This window comes from Balaenoptera borealis (genome assembly GCF_965194805.1).
Source record: "Balaenoptera borealis genome assembly, chromosome: 1".
In the NCBI taxonomy this organism is placed as follows: domain Eukaryota; kingdom Metazoa; phylum Chordata; class Mammalia; order Artiodactyla; family Balaenopteridae; genus Balaenoptera; species Balaenoptera borealis.
This window is the reverse complement of record NC_138860.1, coordinates 128,689,947-128,717,881: the sequence shown is the minus strand read 5'-3', so window position 1 is coordinate 128,717,881 and position 27,935 is coordinate 128,689,947. Positions and strand designations below refer to the sequence as shown.

General features: G+C 40.3%; 1 protein-coding gene across 2 annotated transcripts in view; it reads right to left on the bottom strand.

Moving 5' to 3' along the window:
* The window catches only part of SLC44A5 (solute carrier family 44 member 5), a 356,753-nt gene extending 331,764 nt beyond the window's left edge, over positions 1-24,989 (bottom strand). The window contains exon 1 of one of the 2 annotated variants that reach the window (XM_082355240.1): positions 24,600-24,989. In XM_082355240.1, coding sequence (XP_082211366.1) covers positions 24,600-24,633 — 34 coding nt within the window. In that variant the 5' untranslated portion in view covers positions 24,634-24,989. The remainder of the gene's footprint in view (positions 1-24,599) is intronic. The other variant, XM_082355241.1, reaches the window with a different exon arrangement.
* Between the last annotated feature and the right edge of the window lie 2,946 nt (positions 24,990-27,935).

The window sequence follows — 27,935 nt, the reverse complement described above, 5'->3', positions numbered from 1 at the left end:
GCAACACAGCACACAATATAGGAAGGAAAAAATTTAGCTTTTATAATATCGTACTTACTCTGATGGGACCAACCACCAACTGACAAATGAATCATATTATTGACAGTGCACTACATTTGTATTGATTTGGTGAATGTACTGCTGAATAGTTAATGTTATGTCAGCCATTCATTTACAAATACATATTTCTAGGGATGTCATGCCAAGATATAAAACATTTTCTATAAACTAGTAGGAAACTTAGCTCAAATCATAAGTAATTCTTTAAAAAATAAATTTTTTAACTCCACAATTGTTTGGATGAACTATATAAAGGAGTCCACATTAATGCTATCCTACCTAATACAGAGAGTGTATATTTAAATTGCAATAATTTGTTTTGCTAAGTTATATACTGTACAATGCAACACAAGTTATCTGGGCTGGGCTTACATGTGGAGATTAATTGACAAAGAACACCTAAACAGCTGCCATGTGATAAGTTAAATTATAAGTACACTGAGCCAAATGGAACGGTAAAGATATACTAACCCTGAACAATGCCATAACCTGTGGATTCCTAGGAAACAAGGATGTTGGTTCAACATTCAGGAAGTAATCAGGAAGCACAAGAGCTTCTTTGAACCTAAGATACTGGAGCGCTTGAGACTAACAGTGCCAGAAATTTGTAGTGATCAAAATAGGAACTGTTTCCACAGCTACACAGAGCTATGTAGTATAGAAAACTCTTTCCCACTCCAGCCAGGCAGGTATGGAGAAGTAGATCTCTAGGATAAAAGTGAAGAGGGAGAGAAATAGACACAGAGATAGAGATGGACATGGACATAGTGCTAACCACTTAAATTTTTATATATGGTCCGTTTAAAAGAGCCATTTTAACCTAAGCTGCCAGCTGTCCTAGATCTTACGGTTGGTAGGACTTTTCCATGTTATAATTCTACATAACTCAATATGACCATGCTCATTTCTAAATTCCTTAGATGTAGACCCCTCAGTGTCTAAAATCAGGAGCTGTGGTGTCAGAGTGCCTGGGTTTGAATCTTGCCTGTTACTTCCTGAGTGAATAAAGAGAAATTAACCTTTCTATACTCATACTTTGTCTGCACAAGAGGGACAATAATAGTAACTACCTCAGAGAGTTGTAGCGAGGATTCATCTCTACTACCTAACAAGCATCTCAAATTCAAAATGTCCAAAACCGAATTGCTGATCTTCCCCTACCAAACCTATTTCTTTCACGGTCTTCACATCTCCATCGTAATTTCCTCTTTCCATTGCCCAGGGCAAAAGCCTTGAGTCAGAATTGATTCTGCTCTTCCTTTACCTACTGGCCGTTCGTTCCAAACACAAACAGAATGCAACCACTTCTCACTACGCTCCACCACTACACAGCCCTGCTCCAAGAACCATAGTCTCTGCTTGGACTATTCCAACAGCTTCCTGATTGATCTCCTCTTCCAATCCTTGCCCCCACGCCCCACAGTCTATTCTCAGAAGAGCAGTTCAAAGAATCCTGTTAGAATGTAAGTCAGATTGTGTCACTTCTCTGCTCAAACCCTTCATTGGCTTTGCATCTCCTCAGAATAAAAGCCCAGGTCTACATGATCAGGTCCCTCATCACCTCCTTGACCTCATCTTCTCCTGCTACTCTCCTCCTCACTTGCTGGTTCCTGCCGCATGGGCTTCTCTGTCGCACCTAGAATGAATGTGTGCAGTTGCTCCCACCTCAGGGCCTTTGCACATGTTGCCCCTTTCTGGGCCTTTCTTCTTCTAGATGTCCAGATGTCTTTAGCACCTACTTCAGGTCTTTGCTCGAATGTCACAATCTTAATGAGGGCTTCCCTGACTAACCATTTTGAAATTAAAGAACCCCACATTCACTCACACACCCTTCCTTCCTTTACTCCTTTATTTTTCATCATAAAACTTACCACCATAAAACACACTATGTTTTACTCATTAATTTTGATTATCATGGGTCTTCTCCCACTAGAATATAAATTGCCTGAGGGCAGAGGTTTTTTCTGTTTATTGTCCAGTTATATATCCCACAGAGCCTAAACTAATACCTGTCACTGACTAGGTACACAATAAATATTTATTAAGTAATTGAATTCAATAACTATAAAACATTTTAAAATGTGTCTGACACATACTAAGTGTACAATAAGTGTTAGCTATTGTTTACTCAGGGTATTAGCCTATGTAGTCACTTCTAGTATTTTAAGTCTTCTCAATCTTTGATCATAGATCATATTAGCTTCAAACTAGTTCATAGTTTCTTAATTTTTTGCTTTTGTTTTGTCTTCAATATGCAGTAAATCTAACATTAAAAACTCATGATCATAAAGGTCCAAAGACATTCTCTACAAGGATGATCTGTTAAAAACTAGTTTTCAATAGCCTTTAAATACATATTTTTATACTCTTTAAAGAGTACCTAAATACATTTTCCCTAAGTGCATTTTAAGTGGGGAGAATTATAAAAATTCCTAGTGATATATAATTTGTATATATTTATCTATTCATTTTCTATGATTTCTTAAAGGTTATAAAGCTAAATGAGTTTAAACAATTTTACTCAATCTAATAAATTACTCAAATGGCAAAGAAAAAAATCTAGCATACCATGAGTTTCCTCTACCATTCTCTTTACCTCTTTTTAAATTCCAAACATAATAGGATCATAAGTCAAAAAAATGAGCAGTACTCAGGTGGCTCTCTGGAATCCAACACAAGTAGGGCTCTGCTTAATTAGCACTTCTCTATATCTATGGCACAATGATAGCAAATGTTCATAGTAATTATTCTGACTCACCGTTAGAAAGCCTTGATTGTTTTGCATAGTTTTAGAGTTGTAGGCATCTTACTGTATTATAATCTTTGCTAAATCAGTTATTAATTTACAAGGTATATGTAATAATCTTCAATTAACACAAATATTTTATTTACCAAATGCCTCATTCTTCTACCTAACCAATAATGTAGGTATATTGTGCCACACATGTTTCTGTACAGTACTTTAGGTTTCCAAGAAAAAAAAATCATCTATGTTGCCAAATTTCAGCACTTAAAATATAAAAATATTAGCATACAAAATCTATCATATGAATTAAAATGGTACATATTATTATAAATATTCTAATCGATAATAGTAGTATTGATTAAAAACTGGGATCTTTGGGCTTCAAATGTTCATTATAAACGAAAGAATTAAAACACCCAGTTAAATTTCCTGAAGGCAGGGGCTTCAGTCAGGAAATGAAACGGACTCTGAATTATGACCATTAATTTACCAGGAAAAAGAGCTGGTTGTAATCAGGAAAGTGCTAAACATTTAGATGACTACTGAAGGCAAATCAGAATAAAGGAAAATGCCTTGAATAATCAGCTGAATTTGGCCAGAATACATAAATTTAAGTCAGAGGCTATAGGATAAGAATAAATTCTAGGTCCCTAAACAAAACTTTTAAAAGAATCTCCTTCACTCACTTCCCTACACTAATATATTCCTCTTCATCATGAATTCTAAATAGATACCCTTTTTTCATTGACCCAACACATTTAAGAGATGTGTTTCCTACTAATTACACTTCTTGTCAAGAGTCATAAATAGTGGGTTAAGACCTAGAAATACTTTTGAAATGACAAGATGAAAATAGCTTTCTCAGTAGATAGGGTTTGGAGAAGGCAGAATATATGAGAAAAAAATCTGAATTGACTCTATAGACTTTCCTTTAACGAAGAAAGAAAATTTTGAAAAGCCAAAATTCAATTACCTACACTAAAAAAAAAAAAAAGAGTTGTCAACCTATCTCAATCTGCCAACCAAGAGGGGGGGAAAAGGGAGGAATTCAGGGAGATTACACAAAAGGCTAGCTTTTAAGATCTCAGCTCAAGCTTTTGTACAATATGTTTTATTTATTTATTTATTTATTTTTGGCTGCTTTGGGTCTTCGTTGCTGCTAGCCGGCTTTCTGTAATTGCGGTGAGCGGGGGCTACTCTTTGTTGCAGTGCCCGGGTTTCTCATTGCGGTGGCTTCTCTTGTTGCTGAGCACAGGCTCCAGACACGCAGGCTCAGTAGTTGCGGCTCACGGGCCCAGTTGCTCCGCAGCATGTGGGATCTTCCCAGACCAGGGCTCGAACCCGTGTACCCTGCGTTGGCAGGCGGATTCTTAACCACTGCACCACCAGGGAAGCCCCCTGTACAATATGTTTTAATATTTCACCCTGTAAGGGATGAGTATAGCATGTATATTTTTGCATGTCTGTCTTTACTGGTTGAACTATAATGTAAAAGAATCTGAAAATGAATATGTATACATATGTAATATAATTATATATGTATATATATAACTGAATCACTTTGCTGTACACCTGAAACAATGCAAATCAACTATACTTGAATTAAAAAAATAGTAGAGGGCTTCCCTGGTGGCGCAGTGGTTGAGAGTCTGCCTGCCAATGCAGGGAACACGGGTTCGAGCCCTGGTCTGGGAGGATCCCACATGCCGCGGAGCAACTGGACCCGTGAGCCACAAGTGCTGAGTCTGCGCGTCTGGAGCCTGTGCTCCGCAACAAGAGAGGCCGCGACAGTGAGAGGCCCGCGCACCGCGATGAAGAGTGGCCCCCGCTCGCCACAACTAGAGAAAGCCCGCGCACAGAAACGAACACCCAACGCAGCCAAAAATAAATAAGTAAATTTTTTTTAAAAATCTTAAAAAAACCCATACAGGCCAGCCCCTGAAGGCTGATGAAAATAGCCAAATTCAACACATAATGACTCCAGTGATATAATTCTTTCATTACCTAAAGAGAGTCAAGGACCATTAGCCCTAGTAGACAAAGGCTTTTTTTTAAATGGCAGGAGAAATCACTTTGCTGTACACCTGAAACTAACACAACATTGTAAATGAACTATACTCCAATATAAAATAAAAATGTTTATAAATAAATAAATAGAAATGGTGGAAGATCTAGCACTTATGTTACAATATATAATCAAGCTTTATAAAAAACTAAAGCTCATTGTCTAAAAACTGATCATGGAGTCTACCTGTTAAAATTGTTCCACATTGTATCTTGGCTTTAAAGAAATGATGGAGCTAGCTAACTGAACTAGCCTACATTCAAAAGGTTTGATCTACTGGCATAAAATAATAAAAATGCCAGCTAGTTAATACCACTATTAGGACCAACGATTTAAAAGCTGCACTGTCAACAGTGAAGAATGTAATTTCAGAATTATAATGAAAACTCTCCTATCATAAACTCATAAAAATGACATATATGGATATGGTGGTGTGGGAAATTTAGACAGTATTCCAAAAATAATATTTGAGCCCCAGTTATGTACAAAAGCATATTGAGAGCTGACAAATTATTCTTGGCCACAGCTTACTAAAAAGGCACACAACCCCCCGCAAAAGGTATAGATTTTTAAAGTTTGAAGGTATCATAAAAATGATCTAATTTAGCTTCATTTATATAAAAAAGCATTCCTGTACAGTATTCTAAATCGTTTATAATTCAAACAGCAGAATCTGCTTCCATCTTTTTCTTTTCCTCACAATTTATCTGTTAAAGAAACTGGAACCTTTATTATTCATTATTGCTTGAACTGGACTCAGTAACAATCAGGAAAGAGCTTCATTTTTCTCCTATCACTTCATTAAACATTCTGTCAGGTCTCCCCTCCTCTATCATTGACAGCATCTCTTTCAGATTTCTTCTCAAAACAGTTTTGCCATCAGGTATTAAAACGTTCAGTCTCGTCTAAATCAAAGCATAAATCTTACATTCGATTTAGAGCTTTTCCCCTCCCGCCAGTTCAGGAATGACTCCTGGTGTGTGGGAAGAGGAGAAGCAGTAGCAAGATATGGAGGAGGGCTCTGCTTTGTTCTTTCATGCTCCTTTCTTCCCTCCCCACCCCCATATTTGCCCTTCGCATTTCTGGATCACGGGGAATTTCTGGATCCTGGGAAATGGCAGGGATCAAAAATCGGAAGTCTTCTTTATAATTCTCATTTGACTATGAAATGTACTCTGCATGGCGGGCTTCCAAATATTGGACCTCACAAGACATATCTGTGGATCTGGGGGAGCCCTTCAGCAAGGTCCTATGACCTACGTGTTTCCTGCAATAGACAGTAAACGCTTCAACTAACCAGGTGTAATCATCATTACTGGCTCTCAGGCTCTAGTAGGCAGCCCTTTTTCATAGGGTCCACGTGGTTCCCAGGAATTACAATGGAAGTGCAGCTTGACAAACTGCTGACCCCTTCCTCCTTGCCCTGCTGTCAAGGGCAGCTCCACTTAGCTTCTTTTTTGTCTTCCCCAGAGGAGCAGAAGGGATCGGTTCTTATCACACTTTGCTCCAAATTATGGGGGTCCACACATCAGGTTCTCTCAAGAAAATGCTCACACTCTGCTTCCGGAGAGGCATGGGAAAAGCCTGCTAGATTCTGACATTTTGCAAAAGCAACTGGCCCGTGGCTGAGACGCCAATTCACCATTTCATAGACAACTCTAACTTTTATAAGCAGTACTTGTGGGCTCCCCAACAATTGAGTTAAGGGTGAGGGAAGCATCTCTCTTCCTTCCCTGTAAAAGAAGACAAAGAAATGCCACATTGTTTTCTACCCCTATGAATTCCTTTCAAAAAATCTTAATCGAATCTCACCTCCCCTAAATAGACCAGAGGCAGAGGACAGTACTGGTGATCTGACCAACTTTCAGTAATTCCTGTGGGGCTGTGTCTAGCACCTCTCTTTGAAGTGTAGAAGTAATTGTCACCTAATGTCCTAAGCTTTGAGGTCTCAGATTTTAAGACAACAGGACATCTTCCATTCCATATGTTGTTACAGATGTAAGATGACTTTTGAATAAAGCTCTTTTAATGAGAAGTTATTTGTCTTTCTGTATTGCCATCCAACTACCCCAAAGGAGAAATCCAAAATAAAGAGCCGAAGGCCCTCACCCTAATGGCTCTGTTCCTTTAGAATGAAACTGTTCTTTTATTGAGCTTCACCTGTGGTCCAGCCTAGGTGGAAAGGGCATAAGCAAAGGTAATTAAAAGGGTTATGACAGCAAGAGCAGCATATTATCCTAATGGCATTCTTCCTGGGGTAAATAAATCTATCTGCTTCAGTTGCCACGCTAGCAAACTAGTCCAGGTGCCAGATTACACTAGAATATAAAACCCGTATCATAGTAAAATTGGTAAACGTATTCTGAATTAGGAATGAATTAGGACACTATCAGTATATCTATTAATTAGAAAAGCTAGAGTCCTCATATTTAGAAGATGGATAATTCATTGACACTTTCTTTAAGCTTTAGGAAAATGAAATCCAACCACAGATACTATGTTAGCTTTGTTTTTTCTACAATTTCTAAGTAAATTTAATTATCAATAAGGTAAGTAATCCTGCAATGTCACATAACTAGCTTCCATACTCTAATTCTATTCATAAATATACAGTTAAGTAATCATGAGAAAAGCTAACGTTCAGAGTTGAAAAACCTAGATCCACACTCTTGGCCCTAGGTCTTGCTGGCTGAGTAATTTTTGGCAAATCACTTAATCTTACTCAGCCTTGGTTTCCTAATTTGTAGAACAGCAATGATAATAACATAGCAAAGTTGTACGCTTAGTAAAGGAACTGTAAATCACCTTGCAAATACTAGCTTTCTCTATCTTTAAAAAAGCATTTTTTTTCTGATAGATCCCATAAATAGAATTTACCTGAATGATTAGGAGCACAGTCCTTGAAGTCAGACAGTCTCAGAAATCATTCAATGTCAATACGTATTTGCTGAGCAAATAATGAAATATTTGTTCAGCCTCTTCCTATGTCAGAACCCCCAGTCATGTATGTAAAATATACAAATACTTCAGTGATTCTCAATCACAGTACATATTAGAAACCCTGTACAGTAATTTCTGATTCAGTAGGTCTGAGACAAGACCTGAACAAATACATTTAAGCTTCACAGGTATTTGGAAACTACCCCAGGTCTGAGAACTATATACTAAGCTCCCTCTTAGGGCTGTTATTGGGATTAAATGAGATCATGTATAAAGGTACTGAGTACATGCTTAATTCATATAAGTATGTAGATAATATCCTGCTTGTTTAAAATATTATCTTATATATATTTATAAAAGTTATTTTATAAGACACGTTTAAGAAATAATCCAAGGGGAATTCCCTGGCGGGCCAGTGTTTAGGACTTGGCACTTTCACTACCGGGCCCCAGGTTCGATCCCTGGTCGGGGAACTAAGATTCCACAAGCCGCATGGCGCAGCCAAAAAAATAATAACAATAATAATAATCAGTGAATTATTAAAGTGGTGGTTCTCAAACTTCAGCATGATTTTAATGAGGGGTGGGAAACTTGTAAAAACAGATCGCTGAGCCCTATCCCCAGAATTTCTGATTCAGTAGGTCTGAGGCAGAGCCTAAGAATTTGCATTTCTAGCAAATTCCTAGGTGATGCTGATGATGCTGGCCCAAGGATAAAATTCCAGGAAACACTGCATTAGAGAAACATTAATCATATCTTAAAAATGCTGTACATATGAAATAAAAAGAAACAATAGGCAGAAAATACAGTATCAAAATGTTACAGTTTAGATGTCAGTGAGATTGATTTTGTTGGATGACTTGAAATATAGTGTCATATGGTTACTACTTTCTCAATGAAGCCTTAACTGACAACTTTCCCCTGGGGGGGTGGGGGTGGCGGTGGGGATGGGAAGGTATATCCCATTGCACCTTTTATTGAGTTGAGATGTATCACTGCAGTTAACACTTTTGTATGGAAATGAACTGGTAACGCATTACTTCCTCCCTTTAGTAGAAAGCAAGCTCCACGAAGTTAGAGACCAAGTCCTACTTACCTATGTACCCACAGAGCCTAACACAGTGCTGGCAGACATTCAACAAAATGGTCGAAAACTCAGTTTGGAATAAATTTTATTTATTTTTTTTAACTCTCATGGTAATTCCATGGACTTTCATGGGAAAGTCTAGAGGTATATAGACAACCATCTCCTTTTCACCTCTCTTTCATCAGAGCAGTGGTTCTCAAAAAGGGGGAGGAAGTACCTCCAGAAGACATCTGGCTATGTTAGGAGACATTTTTGTCTATCACAACTGGAGAAGATCCTACTATCCTTTAGTGGGTAGGGTTCAGGATGCTGCTAAACATCCTACAGTGCCCAGGGCAGCCTCCATAACAAAGAATTATCCAGCCCCAAATGTCAAAAGTGGCTACATTGAGAAACTCAGCATTAGAGGAATCCAAGTGAGCTGATTAAGCAGGGCTCCTAAATTCTCCCACCACCCTCCTAAACAGAAGTTTGGCCTTAAACCAGAGAAAGAACATCAATAGCAACAATTTACAAGGAGATAACTGTTTCACAGACAGCATTTTGCAACCTAGGGCTCAAGGTCACTCAGCTAGTTAGTGGGATTAGAAATAACATACAGTCTCACTCTGAACCAGACACTCTTGAAGACCTTCTTAACTCTGGGCCAGCTGATCCGTTATCTAATCTGAACCTCACCAGTAGCTATTCAACCACGGATTGCTCCTGATAGCTCACTTTCTGTGCCTACACAAGATTGCCTGTGTCAGGAGAACTCTCTCCTTCAGATATTGTTTTGATAATAATTCAACTTATTTTTATCATTTTCCTTCATTCAGTTACGTGGCTCAGCTCTTCTTTTTCAGACTAGGCCTGTTTAAATATTAATTCTAATCTTGGTTAGAAATATTTTGCAAAATAATCTGATGGGAAGATAATGAAGCAGCATCCTTAACAGTCAGGAGCAAGAAAAACAAACAGCTGTGACCTTCCCCTTCTTTTTAAACGAGCCCTGAATGTCATTCCAAAGACTCTGCTCCTGGAACAACCGTCTGCAATCTGCACAAACTCTTGGTGTTTTTACTGTCTTGGGCACTCCCGGATTTCCCTGTCTGTACCCACTCTCTTTTCTGCTACCTTGCTACCAAATGCATGTTGACCAATATGGCAGAATAATTGATTTCAGGCACGCCAACGTGGGAAACAGAAGGTAAACCTGGTCAGCTGTAGATACAAATGCGGCAGAGAAAAAGAAGTGTGAGAAAACAGAGGCTGACCTGGAGGCAAGCTTGAGGCTGAGGGTGATTTACTGGGTAGAGCACCTTTGCTGTAAGAAAAAGCTTTGACTATGCTTCTAACTTTCTGTAGTTCTCATTTCCAGAAAAGGGAAAGTAGGAGAAAGAAGGAAGGGAGGGAGGGAAGGAGGGAGAGAGGAAGGAAGGAAGGAGAGAGTGAAGAAGGAAAAGGGAAAAGGGAATGAAATGAGCATTTATTCAATAACTACTACACAAACATGATGGTATATACTTTGCCGTTTGTTATGTTATTTAATCCTCACAATAGTCCTGTAAGGTACTTACTTATAAGGTAAGATATTGTCTCTGTTTTGCAGATAAGGAAAGTGAAGTTCAAAAAGGTTAAGTAACCTGCCCAAGATCACAGAGGTGGGATTTGAACCCATATTTCTGGCCTCAAAGTCCAGAAAAAAAGAAAGGGGGTAGGCTCTGGGAAGATATTGTTAAAAATGTTAAGAATATTCATTTTGCGAACATGTGACCAAGCATGATAGGAAACTGAATTGAGATATGAGGTTGTACTTTCTACAGTAGGATATCCAATCCCTATACCTACTCCATAATGTTTCCTTTTTTTAAAATATTTATTCATTTACTTCCTCAACAAATAATTGTGGAGCACTAAGTGCGAGCAAGGCATTGTGCTAACCGCCATCAAAGGTACACCTGTGAACAAGGCATGATATTTACTGTCTAGTGGGGAAGAAAGACAGATATACGTGCAATTAAAATACAGTTTGATAAATGCTATAACAAGTGAAACCCCAAGGAGGTATAAGAACACGTAAGTACTGACAAGGAGGACTGTCAGACACAGTTTCAAGTTGAGACTCAAGGCATAAGTAAGAAAAATTAAAGCACTTTCTTCTATTAACACTAAGTTTGAAGGAACTGCACATGTGCGCACACACATACACCACTCACACTCAAAACAATACTCTAATTCCAGGTCATAAATGGAAGACCTCTGTTGCTCCATCTGCCATGCTATCCATAGACAATAGAGCCAATTTGAGAGCATGTGGTGAAAAGCAACATCGGACTAAAAGCCAGATCCGAATTTCAATCCAAGCTTGCCCAATTTCTGGCTGTGTAACTGTGGAAAAGTAATTTAACCTCCCTGAGCCTAAGTTTACTCATCTGCAAAAGGAATTAAGCTAAACCATTTCTAAAGTCTCTTCCACTTTTAACATATATAACATAGAGCTTTAACTCATAGTTTTAACTCTAATGACTTCTAACTACATATCACAGCTTGCTAATCAGAAATTGGTTGGAAACTATTCAATATCTCAGCATTTTAGACTTTTATAAGGATGACTATTTCAAGTTACATTATTTTTTTTTTTAAACTGAACCCCAGTCGCACAAATTTCACAATCAATATGAAAGGTAAGAAAAACTGACATCATAGATGGAAATATATCAGCTTTTGAGAAATTGAAATAAAATAAAGTTCCAAAAGGGGAAAAAAAGAACATGTTTAAATACAGCATCAGGGTCTTCTAAGCCATATCCAAATGTCATTAGTGTCTCCAAATGAAAAGAAATGTTAAAAGATAGAATTTTTCTCATCTTGTAGCATAATACCTGACTGCCCAGGGTAGAAAAATAATAGGACTAAAGGTTAGAAAAGCTGAATTTCAGTCTTAATAGTATTTCATTAATAGGTCAATCTTTTAAAAGTGTCCATATGTCAAATGTAAAATGACATTCAAAATTGTAATGAAATGGGAATTCCCTGGTGGTCTAGTGGTTAGGATCCGGCACTTTCACTGCCCTGGTCCAGGTTCAATCCCTGGTGAGGGAACTGAGATCCCGCAAGCTGCTCAGCACAGCCAAAAAATTATAATGAAATGATCAAGTGATATGTAAATTGACAGTAAGCAACAAAGACTCTATGCTTCCTCATCTTTAGAAATGAGAAAAATTACATCTGCAAACCTTCCCTACCTCTTGAAGATTACTGAGTTAACAATTATAAAGGTTTTATACCTTGGAAGAAAGTTGTAATGCAACAGAAACAGGTAGAGGGACTATGGTACCTTTTTCTTTTAAATCACTTTAGTAAAAAAGATTATTAAACTCACAGTTTTAATAATAACCTAACAAGTTGGTTTTTCAAGGTATAATATTTTGCCCCAAATTTCAGTGAAACATATAAAGTGAACACAAATATATAAATTCATTTGCCAATCCTTACAATTATATTTGATATTAAATATCAGCAGTTTTTAATAAAATCATCTTTAATAAATTACTTTTTGTTAAACAAGACTAACCCAAAATAAGAAAATACTTATAACAAAGGAAGGAAGGGAGGGAGGGAGGAAGGGAGGAAGGGAGGGAGGAAAGAGAAAATATCTTTCCAGGTATGCAATTCTAGAGCAGTGAGATTTAAAGATTCTGAATGTAGAAAAGTCATTTATTCGGAACTAACTAAAGACTATTTCTAGGTGAGAGTGATGTATCCTCTGGAAAAAACACTGCCTAAAGGCAGCCTTTCAAACTTTACTCACCACCCATCCCATTGTCTACATTTTTCAATCAGAATTTTCCTGTCCAAGCATACCAGATGTCAATATTTCAAAAGCATCTCAAAGGCTCTGACCCATAAGTTACTTGTTCCCTGTGGATCATGGAACCAACATTTTTCTATAATAAAAGACATTCAATGAGTTGAGCCTTTCCCTACTTGAAATTTTGAAGTAAGACAAACAGTAATAGTCAATTCCTGATTATCCAGAAATATATTCATGTTATAGATTACTAAGATATGGTCTGGGAACTCTTCCTACTACAGGAAGAAGCAATACCTGCTCTAAGCTATATCTACGGGTTTATGGGTTTCAGTTCAGGGGAGCGCACCAGTATATTCTTCGACTCATGTGCTTAATTTTAGAAGAACTGCATCTTAAATTTCACCCATATATTCATTTGACAAATTATTATTGAACACTTACTAAGTGCTAGGCACCAAGAGAAAGATTTAGTAGTCTCTACTTTCAAGATGTTTACAGCTTAATTTCATATTCATGTGAAAATGTACCATCAATAAAGAAAGAATAGAACAGAAAAATGAATACTTGAAATATAGACCTTAGGATTTCCAGTTAAAGGAAGATAATTTAGTATCACTTCGGTACCTTTTTTCTTAGAACTCGAGCAATTATTACATATCTGACCCAAGATTTAACTTTATAGCTAACTTTCTGAGATTTTATAATGTTATTACAAGACAGTACTATTATGAGTTAGAGCTAACCTCAAATCTTCTAATATCCAATCAGTCCAAGTCCCTGGATATACTAATAACAAATTTACTTCCTCTTTCATGGGCCACACTTAACTTTTAGACTCAGATCTACTGAGGCTCTTTAACCTAAAGAGGTAGTTCAACACCGTAAACATATACACACAAATGCTCATTACACCATTATATTTGCAAAGAAAACCCAGAAAATTCAGTCAGTTATGCTAGTTAAATTAAAGCAATGCAATTAAATATTATCAAACATTAAAATTATAGAGAATGAATAAAAATATAGAAATATATATGCTTGATTCATTCAATAATATATTCATTTATACTAGACATTTTGGATTAAAGGATAAATATCACACAATCAGGACCCTCAAGGCGCTCATAGCCTAGTGGTAGGTATCTATGAAGAGACCTACAGGAGAGGACAACAAATAGGCACATGGCAAACCCCCCTTGCCTCAATCCCATTAAACTCAGGTCCAACTCCAGACACATGACAGCCTACACAGAGCCAGGTTTGATCCAGGAAAATTAATCCAGGATGCAGAAAAATTGGAAGCAGTCCTAGGAAAAAAACAGAAAGTTTCTAGCAGACTGGCTTGGGCATAGGGCACTGTTCTCTCAGGCATGAAGCATAGACTGGCTGTCCTAAAGCTGAACTATAATTCACCAGAACAATGGGAGGCGGAGTAAACTACAGTGATACTTTGACCCTGGGATGTTAAGCCACTGACTGATTTCCTGTCAGGCTTCTCGCTCCTTTTGCTTCAGGGCAGTGGTAGGACTAAAGACCCACAGGAGGACTGAGAAACGAGATGGACAAGTAAACTCAACATTTTAAATCAATATAGGGGCACTAATAGATGTATGTGGAAGATGTAACGGGAGCATCAAAGAGGAAGAACTTAACTGTGCTCGTAGGGAGTGTCAGAGGGGAAGATGGTGATGAAAGTTTGAAAAAGAAAGTAGGGACATTTGTGCTGAGGTTTGAAGGATAAAAAGGAATTTTCAGCATTACACACACACACACACACACACACACCACACACACACACACACACACACACACACACACACACACACACGGCATCACAAAGGCAGAGGAGCATAAAAGAATGTGTGTGGTCCCCAGTATTGGAATGGTAGGGTCATTAAGTTTAGGATGGATGTGAGAAGAGGTGAGAGATAAAGCAGGAAGGGTAACCATGGGTCAGATCCTAGAAAGTCTGGTATACCTTGCTATGGAATTTTGATTTTTATCCTGGGTAGAGTTAATGGAGAGCCATTACTTTATTTTAGGATTGTGAAATGATCAGATTTGCCTGTCGGGAGTATCATATTTGCAACAGTGTGAAAAATAAATTAGAGGTGATTTAGGCCTAATGCAAAGAGACCCTTTAGTGTATAGGTGGTTCTAATCCATACTAGACATGATGAGTGCTGAATTATATCTGTGGCAGTGGCGGTTAAGATTAGGATCAATAGTAATGACCGACTTATTCAGGGTTGAGCAGAGGCCTGTAAAAGAGAGTCAAGGATAACTCCAGATTCTCCGCTTGTGCAACAGGTGGATAAAGGTGACGTTAAATAAAATCTCAACTATGGAAAATTATATATGAACAAAAACTAGTGGTAACCTGCAAATGAGAAGTTGGGTTAGGAAAATAGGATCCTTTGTTTCAATGTTCTATTGTACGTTAAAAAAAAAAAAATAGAATGATTGGGGCTACATCTAGGTTTAAATGCACGCTCTGCAAATTACTAGTTTATAACTTTGAGTAGATTATTTAATTTCTATAAGTTTAGTCTTAGCCAATATTAATTTGTTTACAATTCATCTTGTTTCTAAGAAGATTTAAAGTAGTTTATAAAACTACATACAATTCAACAAAACAAAGTGTATAAAGAGAGACAACGAGAGGAAAGAAGAATAAGGGTATGAAAAACAAAATTAATCCACAGATGCATAATTTATGATCCCATAGTCTTATGAAAGAAGTGGGCTCATTCCAATTTTGAGCTTACTAACTGTCTACCTAACATTGGGAAACTCAATGAGTTTCATGACTACCTAACATTGGGAAACTCATTAGCTACCTAACTCATTAGCTACCTAACATTGGGAAACTCATTAGCTACCTAACATTGGGAAACTCAATGAGTTTCATGACTTACTTTGTCTATTGTTAGCTAGTGACATTTCAGAGAAACATCTTCATCAGGTACTCATAATGCAGATACGTCATAAAATATCGATCAGCATGAGAAATAACATCCTTGAACTTAATATGGTGTCAAGTTTCTCAATGCCAGTCAGCATTACGACAGCCAAACACAAATCAGCAAAAGCACTTCTACGTGGCCAAAATAACGACCTAAATAAAGAGCTATCTCAAGATAGCTTTTTCTTGATTACAAGAAAAATTTTAGCATATCTAAAGGAATGAAAAGACTACGTGTTTATTCAGGAAATCCCTCATAAAGAGCGCCCCCCCTAAAGTTACTCAAGGACACAATCTAACCTCCTTCCCACCCCAATGGTCTTCTTGATGATTTCTGAGCCGCGGGTTTGCCAGTGGCAGTTCTCAAGGTTCTTCAGCCTCAATACAGACAAAAACCCAGTTTTCAGAAATACAAGATGCAGCATAAAACCACACTAAATAGGACCAACTGAATGAAAAGAAGTCTAGATTCATGAATGTTCTAAATATTCAAAAGATATTGAAAAGCAATGAGCTAAAAATATTACCATTTATTAATATTACCAAATATTACCATTAAAATTCCTCAAAGGCTTGTTTTAGTAAGTTATTTCTAATTAATATACTTTTCTACCATTTAATGCTGCCAAAAACTTGAGAATGGTTTGTTTACCAAATAGTTTAAATAGGTTACATGCCTCTCTTGACCCATATAAACTTATGTATAATCTATTAATTTGCTTATTCATCATACTTAAGGCATTGATTCAGAATCAGGCAGTGAGAATTTACAGAGGTTAAAACATAACCAGTCTTGACCTTAGAATTAGGCATGTGAAGCCTATGTCTTTTTGTCTTTGTGTTGTTTCTATAGATTACTAAATAAAGTTTATATGTGAGAAGTGTGATAATTATTCAATGCAGAATTACCATAAAGTTTTACAAAGTATACCTTTTAATGTAAGACTTTCTTAATGGTTAACAAGGATAAGGGAAGGGATGGATTCCAATGCTATTCTTTATAACTTCAAGTCTGTCCTACCTCACATAGCTAAGATATCCCTGGACACATTTATTTATGACCAAAGATTCTTTTAAACAACATAATGGTTCTTGTTTAGTCACAGATATTCTTTCACTACAGTAAAGGTGTTAAATCAGCAGAATCAACGTCACTGCCATGGGAAAAGAATGTGATGACATTTTTGTGCAGCCAAACAAAATAAGTGTGAATAAGAGGATGAGAACAGTGGCTAAAAAGAAAAAAAGAGCTTAACTCAAAGTGAAAGATACTGTTAATACCAGAATTTGTGAAGTATGAATGTCTATTAAGTAGCTTTTGTAGTTTTTTCTCATTTTATAACTCGATATTTTTAAACTAATACTTACAAAATGTATATAATCATAGGCTAATTTGAAAATGACTTTTGAATTTTTTTGTAAGGCAAACCTAGAGTGATAATACACTTTTTATAAAATTTTAATGTCAATTTAAAAATCTTATTTTTGTCTCTGGATTTGGACAGTGAAACACAATCCAATGAACTACAAAATGTACATAAAGAACCTGTCCTTCAAGTTTTTTAAATACATAAATTTTGAATTGCTTTTTATAAAACTGGATTTAAAATTTTTCACCCTACAGGAAAATTGTCACTCAACAAGTACTTAGGACCATTCCTGACTTTGTTCGGAGTCTTCCTTGTCAGGTAACACACACCTTGACAGTAGAGCTATTAAGAGTGCAGCTCTCCTCTGAAGTCCTAATGGCCAAGAGAAGCCACAGAAAAGATAGCTGGGAGGCCACCCATCCTTTCTCATTAAAGAGCTAGAACATAACAAATCATCCTATTCTTGATCTTTTCTTTCACAAAATTGTCAGACAGATGCAGAATAGGAATCAGCAAAGTGACATTGTGGTTCTCCAACTGAACTAGGGATTTTTTACCATGACTTTAATGTCCCTCTAATGTCATGTTGCCCTCATGGGAAACAACCCAAGTTTATAAATACAGTAACATATGACGGGAACCAACAGAAGGGAGGAGAAGGGAGTGGGGAGAGAAAGCAAAGGCAAACAAAGGAACTGTCTTTATTTTGAACCCTAATTATTTGTTAAAAAGCTGTGCCTCCGTCTAAACGTAGAACAATGGGATAGGTAAAGCTGCCTCTTTTGGGTTCCTAGCTTCTCTCTGGAAGAATAAAAAAATGCTGGGGCTAGCCCAGAATTTCTCAACCTCGGCACTACTGACAATTTGAACCAGATAATTCTTTGTTGTGTGGGCCATCCTGGACACTAGAGAATGTTAAGCAGCACCCTCTAGAAACCAATAGCATCACCCCAGTAATGACAATCAAAAATGTCTTCAGACGCTGCAAAATTGCCTCTGGTCAAGAACCACTAGGCCAGCCCCTACACAAAATATTTTAAACTTTTCTTTAGTCCCTTCCGAGCTTTCTAGCTGACAGAATGGACTGCTATAGTCAGCAACATGATGACTGGCAAAATGTCCTCTCATGGGAACTTTCTCCTATTGTGGTATATTTTATTAAATATTTTGTCAGGAAATCCATTAAAGAGAATATATTTAGAGAAATAAAATAAAGACAAAAAAGAAACAACCTTATAACTGACATAAAATCATTGCACACTAATTCCTCCTTACGTCCCCAGGAAACTGTTCTAGAAAGCAGCCAAAATCTAAAATACTGAAAGAGAGGTTAAAGACCACCTCACGAAGCAAATGGTGACCAAAAACAAGGAACGAAAACTGCCATTATTTTTCCCATCTTAAAAAAAATTTTTTTTTCAATGACTACACCTGCTCGCAGCCACAGCACCATCGCTTTGCTCCCTTTGGAAAAAAAAACCCTCAAAAGAGTTGACTCTGCTGTCTCTAATTCTCCTCCTCCCATTCTCTCTTTAACCTAGTCCAACTGCCCTTGTCAAGGTCTTCAGCAACCTGAAGGCTTAGCTGGGCTAGAGCGTCTGTTTCTAAGGTAGATCACACACAAGGCTGGCAAGCTGGAGCTGGCTCTTAGCGGGAGGCCTCAGTTCCTTCCCACATGGGCCTCTCCACAGGAATGCTTGAGTGTTTTCCCAAAAGTAAGCAATATAAGAGAGCAGCAGATGTACAAGAGCAAGGCAGAAGCCACAATGCCTTTACGTACAACATAGCCTTCCACCATACTCTACAGGTCACACAGGTCAGCCCCAATTCAGTGTGGGAGTGGAGTATGTAAGGGTGTGAACACCAGTAGGCAAAGAACATTGAAGCCATCTTAAAGGCAGGCTACCACAGCAGTCAAATGGCTTACCATGTGAACGGCAAAATAATTTGAATCTACCTCAGAGGTGACCCAGATGCCATCTTTTCCCACTTACACCACTTCAAAAAATGAGAACATTTGTTCACCTTGTCTTGCCTCCCCATCTCTAGAGAGCCCTAAAACCTCTGTACAATATCACCTTAGCATCTGTGAGCAGCTAGCCTGCTTTTTGTTAACAATGTATTTCTAATTTTAAAAGTGGATCACAAACAATAAAGTTGTGACACTTCTGAGGAAAGTATATCATCCTCTTGATTCAGCAGGAAAAAAAAGTTTATCTACCTTTCCACGTTAGACTTGATAGACCTTGAGGAAAGTGAACAGATATTAAAATGCTGAATGTAGGCAAAGGGGAGACAGTCATGGGGCTTGGTTATGCCTTTATCCACAGTACATAATTTATTCTTAGACCTCAAGAAAGTACCTAATGTCTTTGTGTCTCAGTTTCCTTATAGGTAAAATGCAGATATGATCACACTCACATGTATAATGAAATCTGAATATAAATTGGGAGCTGAGCTCTAGTTCAAATATATATCAAGATATGTCTGTATACGTGTCTCTCTCTACATATATGTCTATATATATATAGACATATCTTGACTTATATATAATATATATTTACAAATAATAAACTTGACCAAATTCCTTATAGACTATTCATATTTCGCAGCATCACTCACCTCTTCCTATAGCATTGCTCCACAAACGCTATAAACATTGAGGCTTCCTTCTAACATACTATGACTCTCAGTGCTATGAAAAAACTCTGATGTCATAAACACATTATGTTACAGTATCACTAAGGCCCAGATCCATTTTTAGTCACATAATCCCTGAAGTACTACCATTCTTGCTAGCCTCAACAGAGTCCCTTAGAGTACAAAGAAAGAGGGGGAGGGGACTACACAAAGTCCTGAAGCTACAAAAATTCTTAATATATTTTTTATTATTAATCGCTGGCAAAGAAGTAGACAGTTTGGAGGTGGGAGAGGCAGTGGAGGGCTTTAAAATTATTATTTACATCTCCCCTAAATATCATGGCACCTTCTAGGCACAAATGCTTAGGGGGCAGAAAATCATCCCACAGACCCCATTTCGCCCCCTGCCAACATCTCCACAGCAAGACAGAAACTCAAAGAGTGTAATTTGCCTGCTAACTAGATGTTAAGCAGCTACCTCCAACAAATGGCAGTTTTTATCATTAATTTTTTTCAGGCGTTTTCATCTGTGAGGTTTATAATCCATAAGAACAACCTAATAATGAATAAGTAAAATCAAAGAGATCTTCTAAAAGCCTGTGTGCTTTTATTGTTATAAATGCTTCACAAGTAAAAATCAGTCAAGAGCATAAAGGTACCCTGATTTGAACTTCCTTTGTGTTTGAATTAGAGTGTTTCTCTTAGAACACTCTCACATCAGGCTTCCGCTTCTCTTGGCAAAATCATGAATTGGCTGATGTTGTCTTAGAGGCTTTCTCACATCCCCTCTCCCAGCATCACTCCTCTTTCATGGACCCCTTTCCGTTACCTAGGAGGCCCTCGTGCTGCCTTCCACATTCCGCCTACTGCACAGTAATGTTCCAGACTCTTTATATCCCTCCCTTCTACCATTACAATATGTTTTTCCTAAGATTTGCTTGCTTTGGGAGGCTTGCTGGCAGGGGGAATGGGGAGGATGGCCACCCTAAGAATCTTTACTAAAATGTTGAATTAGTCCTCATTCTCTTTAGAATTGTTTTCTTAAGCAGAGATTCCTAGAAATGCTATCAACATCCCAGCCCAAAATATTGCAGGTATTTTGGTGAATAATATGAAGGAATGCTTCAATAGAACTAGACCTTTTAGAAAAATGAAGTCCATTAGGTAGCTTTACTTGGCCTAGGGAGTTGATGTAGGAAAGCTGCTCTCCCTGAAATCATCCTCAAGGATAGGAATGTAACCCTAAACATCTAATGAGTATCCAATTGGCTTCTCACTGAACTTAAAATAAAATCTACACTCCTGTTTAGGGTCAAAAAAAAACCCCGGCCTCTCCCTACCCGTCTCTACCTCACCCACTACACTCCAGCCTAACTGGCCATCCTTCTGTATTTGAACGTGCCAAGCTGCAAGCTCATTCCTGCCTTAAGGCCTGCAGTGCTATGTTCCAGTTCTTGGCATGCAAATTACTCTTCATCATTTGGTTCCCAACTAAAATGTCATCTCTTCAGACAACCTAAAGTAACCTCACACTTTCTAGCATATCATCCTGTTTTATTTTATTCATGACATTAATCACTGTGAAATTTTCTTATTTATGTATTTGTTTACCTGGCCTTTCCAGCCCCCTCTTTCAATGTACCCTTCACTGTCTATCATGTTCATCACTGCATCCCTAATGTTTTGCACAGAACCTAGTACATATTCAGTGGCAAATAAATATTGCTGAATGAATGCATGAATAGATGAATCCAAGCATAACTTAACCTTTAAACTTAAGTAACTGAGTGAGAAATCCTTGTTGGACTAATACTGGAAGTCGGGGGCGGGGGGCGGGGGGCGGGGTGTTAATAGCACTATAACCAATGTAACTAACTTGTGATTCTATGACATTTATTGATAATGGACTACAGCATTTCTTTTCATTAAAACATTATAAATATTGGATTGATAAATATTCTATTTGCCTTTTTGAAAAGCTGTCCTTTAATGAGGTGTCACAAATGAAAGCTAGTATCCCTTGAGAAATACTGCCAACTCATCTTATTCTTCTGTCAATGTTAAGAAACCGCATTTCCCTTTGGCCAATTTCTAGCTGTTCTAGATATGTAGGATCTATTGTTAGGATTTCAGAAGCCAATGAGCAACTTGCCTGTCACGGGGTCTAACAAATGATCTCTCCCCGCATGCAATGTAGCTAAGCAGAGAAACAGCTCTCGTAAAAGGATAACCAACACAGCCTGGAATGTTGCTAAACCTATAGTTTATTATAGAGCAAAGTTCACCCCAGCCCACCAAAGAAAAACAAAACAAACAAAAAACCCCCAACATTTAGCAATTTTGTTTTCTACCAGGCAGTCCCAGATTAGTCGGTTGTAGCTTAGAAGCAGACGTCTGAGAGCAGTTCAGCAAGGCTGCAGTTGGATGCTTTTGTAGAGCTCTCCTCTTAAAAGGCAAAATTGAGACAAGTTAATGGATTCCAACTTCCTGGGCTTGCTTTTGTTATCTATAAAATATCACAGTTAATTGTGCTTTGCTAAAGGGAAACTCCAAGGATTTTTTTAAAGGTATCTTTCCGTCTAAGAAATATTAACTAATCTGGTTAAAAAAAGAAAGAAACTCAACATTAGTCGAGAGAGAAAAAAACATAAGTCAATAAGAGCCAAATAACATTACTTTTAAATAAAACATGTAGTATGAGAAAACTTTATTTTTAAAGAACTACAATAAAATTTCTCGAGACCCCATTTCCTAGGAAAGATTGGTTATTAACTCCTCCAGAAGAACTCTTAACACTTAAATGACAAAACTCTATTAATTGCTGATCTTCAATTATTTCACTGTCAAGTCAAATTTAAGAAAATACACACAATTCTGTCTTGGCTTACAAATCAAAAACTTCTTAGTGGTTTTTTTTGGGGGGGGGGGTGGTTAGTAATGAGATATGTTTCATCAAACTGTTATACTAGTTCACGTCTCATTAATTTGGTCTCGTTTGTATCTTTTTGCACTTCTACCAAGATTAATCTCAGGGTAAGATTGTCTCCAGGTAGCATGTACGGGAAAACTGGAAAATTTTTTCCACTCTTCACGGACCATTTACAATCTGCAAGGTTCGGGGTGGGTATGTAGTGTATTTCTGCCAATGGACAGCCACATCAGCAGTGCTGAAAACCAATCCTCCTGTTTCATTCATGGTGCCATATGGTTCCATAAAAAAGGAGCGAACCAAAAGTGCAGCTAATGCACCCTGTCAATCTGGATTCACACTAATTCTTTGATATTATGATAAGGAAACTGTTGATAGATGAATATATTCTCTCATTCTTTCTTTAGTCGTCTACCACTATAAACATGTACTAATTCACTGGGAGAGAAAAAATCAGGTTTAAGGCCTCTTATATTTTACAGGAGATGTATTAATTTTAAGGAAATACACTGTAATAAAATTATTTTACATATATTATAGTTTCTAGCAGAAAATCCCAGGTGTTTCGTAGTAACATCTTCCAAAAGATTGAGGATCATGGTTTGAAACCCTTTCCAATAAGTGATCTGAGTACTCCGGGGCAATTAAAAAGCAAGCTGAAGCACCAAGATAAAGTTGTGTCCCCCTAGTGACCTCTAGAGTGGAGCTAAGCTCCCACAAGCAAGACTTCGGGGAAAAAAGCAAGAAGCCAGCCAAAGCCTGGCGCGCTCTGTAAACCAAGACGGTATTTTCAGTAGTACACCCCCTCGCATCTCAGAGTGTGGTCCTATTTTATATAACCCCAAGGAGCAATAAATCTCCGCCTCTCGGGCCATGAGGCCCATTGGGTCGAAATCCAACTTCAAACGCCGCTCATTCCTCCTCCCCACCAAGCTCAGGTCCAGTTCCCCGGCACAGCCTTCCTCACCGCGCATGGTGTCGAGCTGGCTTCCACCTCTCTGCAGTGCTGCAAACAGCCTCTCGGCCACTGCTGGCTCCCCAGCGGCAGAGCCGGAGCGCTAGGAAGCCGGCGAGCGTCGACCTCTGCGAGTCCGCGCTGCGACCGCCGGCGGCCGCTGCACCTGCTCCCCGCGCGCCGCGCTGCGCTATGCGCGTCCTGGGGACGGCCGCACCCCCCCGCCCCCCGCCCGATGCCGCCCAGGAGGCTCCCTCCCGAGTCCAGCTCCCGACAACGCCGCGATGCCTTAAGTCACCCCAGCAGCAAGCTCGTCCTCGTTCTCCCTGCCAGCGCCTCTCCCGCACCCCCCCCCCCGGAACTTTCCAACTTTAGAAGCCCTGGTTCCAAAGGAGCAACAGGGGCCCTGCTCAGCATGAGTCACTGCCCGCCTCGACAGGTCGGGAAGGGGGAAATAGGCTGCGGGGACCCGGCCCGTAGCGAGTCCCCTTGACCATCGGGGAAAAGAAGGACCAGACAACTCCTCTCTCCTCCTGAGAATGGAGATTGGGAAAATGGATGCAGAACTTGTCACCCTGGGATGAAAGGACGGAGGGAGGAGGGAGGTTGGAAGGAAGGAATAGCAGAGACCATGAAAAACTAACTCTTTCTACACACACACACACACACACACACACACACACACACACACACGGCCTGATTCCGAAAAGGTTAAGACCCTGGGAGCCGAGAGTCGCCTCTCTCCCCACTGCCCTGAGGGAGTAAGGTGCAACAGATACCCAAGCTTGTGGAGTAGGAAAGCGGTGGGGTGAGAGAGTCTTCAGGTTTCCCCGGGTTACAAAAAGGGGACAAACTCCTATCGGAGTCTCCCCGGAGGCAAAGGGAGGTGCAGCAGTGTTGAGGTCTCCCCACCTCCCGGAGAAGGAAAACTCTTCCCCAGCAGGCAGCTTTTCACTTGGCCGAGCCTGAGTGTAAACAGGCCAGCCAGAGGAGCGGACCGCGGTGGGAGGTGGGATGGGGCGAGGCGAGAATGGAGCAGAACTCACCCTTGATGCTGGGGGGCTTTCTCTTCTTGGCCATCTTCTGCCCCCTCCCCTCCCCCGGAGCGTTTCCTTCTGCTGCCGCCCAGCTCCGGGAGCCGGCGCCGTGGCTTCCAGGCGAGCTCTCGCCGCGGCTCTCAGCTCAGCAAGCTCTTTGTTGCTGTGATGGCATCTGCGAGGCGGCGGCGGCGGCGGCGGCAGCCCGGCTGCGCGCTCGGCTCGGCTCGGCTCGGTTGGGGCCGGCGCCGCCGCCCCTCTGCTCTCTGCCGCGCCGCGCTGCGAGGCTCGCGCTCGCGCTGCTGGGGCCGCTGCGGCGGCGGCGGCGGCGGCTGTGGACGCTGCTGTGCTGCCCCTGCTGCTGGAGGGGGCAGCGCTGGGCTCCCCGAGTGCCCGCCCAGCGCTGACCTCCCTCTTTCCTGCACCCTCCCTCCCCCACTCCCTACCCCGGGTGTCCCGTCTGAGCCGCCAGCTCCAATCCAACCAGTGACGGCGCTGTCATCCGGCAGCCGCTGCTGGGGAAGGCGGCGGTGGCGGCAGCGGTGGTCTGCTGGTGGAAGTGGGGGGCCCGCAGCCATCTGCGGTCCGGGCGGAGAAAGCCAGGCAGCCCGACTCTAACGGCGCCCGCATTCAGCCTGCCTCCAGGCCTCCGAAGCCCCCGCCCCGCCCCCACCCCCACCCCAGGCGGCTGGGCGCGCTGTGGGCGGCGGGGTGGGCCGGCGAAAGACACCCGTCTCCATAAGCCAACGAGAACTCCGGCCAACTGCAGGAGTGCCGGCGCCCGCATTCGCGACCCGGCCCCGCCGCCGTCCTCCGCACAAAGCTGCTCTCGGGCGCCGAGCCCGAATTCCAAGCGGGCGATACGCCCCGGGACGCGCCGATGCCTCTGCCCCTCCGGAACCGAGAAGGGAAGAGGGAAACTGGATACTGGTAGAGAGGAGAGAAATTAAGTTCCACAGGCAGCCCAGCGATAGTCACCTGGAAAAATGACCGAGTTCAGGCCCTAAACCTCTTTTTTTTTTAATTTATTTATTTTATTCATTTATTTGTGGCTGCAATTGGGTCCTGGTTGCTGCACGTGGGCTTTCTCTGGTTGTGGCGATTGGGGGTGGGGGGCACTCTTGGCTGCGGTGCTCGCGCTTCTCATTGCGGTGGCTTCTCTTGTTGCCAAGCACAGGCCCTAGAGCGCGAGGGCTTCAGTAGTTGTGGCTCGCGGGCTCCAGAGCGCAGGCTCAGTAAGCTGTGGCGCTGGGGCTTAGTTGCTCCGCGGCATGTGGGATCCTCCCAGACTAGGGATCGAACGCGTGTCCCCTGCACTGGCAGGCGGACTTAACCACTGTGCTACCAGGGAAGTCCCAGGCCCTAAACCTCTTAATAGAGAAAACTCAGGACAGGTCCCTTGGGGCTGTGGGAAAGCAGGAAAGAAAGTTCAAGTCGGAGGAATTAGGAGGGGAGGAGTGATTCCTTGGCCTCCAGTAGAAACTTTTGTTCCAGTGGCCGCGTTCTTTCTCGCTCTGATTGTGAGTTTGGAAAGTTTTCATTATCCGGGAGGAGCTGTCCTCCTCTAGCGTGCTGATCAGAGAAGGAATCTCACCAGTGTCCCGGGACAGCAAGGTCATGCAAAAGTTTGACCCGTCTGAGAATGTAAAGGTAGTAACCGGGCTTTAAAAGAATGGCGGAAGGGGTAGTGTGGGGAGGAGATTACCAGTATGTATGCGGGAAGGTGCCAATTGATTTTTTTCTTTACAGGAGCTGAGGTTTCCCCAAAACCCGCTTTCTAATTCACAGCGATCTTATCAACACGTCTCCTTTCCTCCGCCTACGTTGCCAACCTAATCTGATTATCTAAACATCCAGTGATTGAATTCAGTACCATTAGCCAGAAATTGCCCCCACGTTGATGCGGTGCCCCAGTAAGAACACTGGAGTCCAAACCCCTGGGTTTGAGTTCTAGCCCTGCATCTTCATAGCTCTGAGAATTTACACAAGTCATTTAATCCCTCTGTTCTTCTGCTTCCTGATTTGTAAAATATCATCTCAAAGATTCCTTCCAGCTCTAATAAATATCCCGAGATTTTTTAGTCACAAAATCATCACGTTACTTTTTGCACTCTTTCTAAATTTAACTTTATACAATGTATTATATTGAAGTAAGTAATCTGAAGAAAATGTGAAATACCCAATTCCTCTTACAACAAAGGTGTGCAAATAGCAAGCTTATTTTAATTAGCAAAATAGGCCCATTCTCAGTTGCATAGCTAGAAATGACTCAATCAAAATTTCCTCTTCCGAAAAGCTGTCTCTGATTTAATTCAAAACCTTTTCAAACTCTTAAGATGTGTAAATAGTAGGCTTGTAAACATTCTTAGTTTATTTTATGCGTTCATATTTTATCACTAAGTACTAATTATTGCCTATATTAAGATAATGTCTTACAGCTTATTCATTACTTTCACATACTTTATTTCATTTGATCCTGACCACAAACCTGTGAGTTCAGAGGGCAGGTCCTGTCTTCCACGTTTTATAGATGGGGCCATGAGGTTCCTGGAGGTGCAATTATTTGTGCACAGCTTCCAGGACTTCTGTGCAGCTCTTCTAACTCAACACCAGCCTCATCCCATGACACCAGCTGCCTATGAAATAGAATATTTCTGCCTCAGACCAGAGATAGTTTCCTTTCTTCTATTTATTCCCTCCATGATGCCAATACTATTCTCAGCAGAGGGAACTCAAAATTTTAGTTGACAAACTATGTCTATTTTTTGTACATGGATATGATTAACTTGTAGAACTTCAAAGTATTTTTATGTGCATTTTCTTAATTGAGGGTCACAACTATCACAGAAGACCATCAAAAGAGATTTATTGAGCCCAATGGAACAGATTAGGAAACAGGCCCAGAGAAACTGCAGTCACAACCACTCAGGCCCTGGGTAGCCCACAGTGCATGCTTTTGTTTAAGGGTTCAAATAGAATGCCTGTAGGGATCAGTAAAGCAAAATACATCACACAAGCAGTATAAATATGTAGGCTTTATTGAGTGAGGGGTAGGGACTTCGGGGAGTTGAGAGCACATGAGAGCTGCAGGTTGCCTTGTGGGAATGGAAACCTCAGGTTATAAGGATTCTGATTTTTTAAGAGGAGTCAGGAATCCAGATTCCCAGGTAAAATATCCTTTTTGATGTTGGTTAACATAAAGCAAAACAAGGCAGGCTTAACAGAACAAAACTGCCAGTAATATACAGCTTATGGGCCGTGTATCTGTTTTCACATCCCATCAACTGAGTTTTATCACCAAAGAACAGGTACTGAACCAAATCCTTGGATCTAATCTGATTCTGT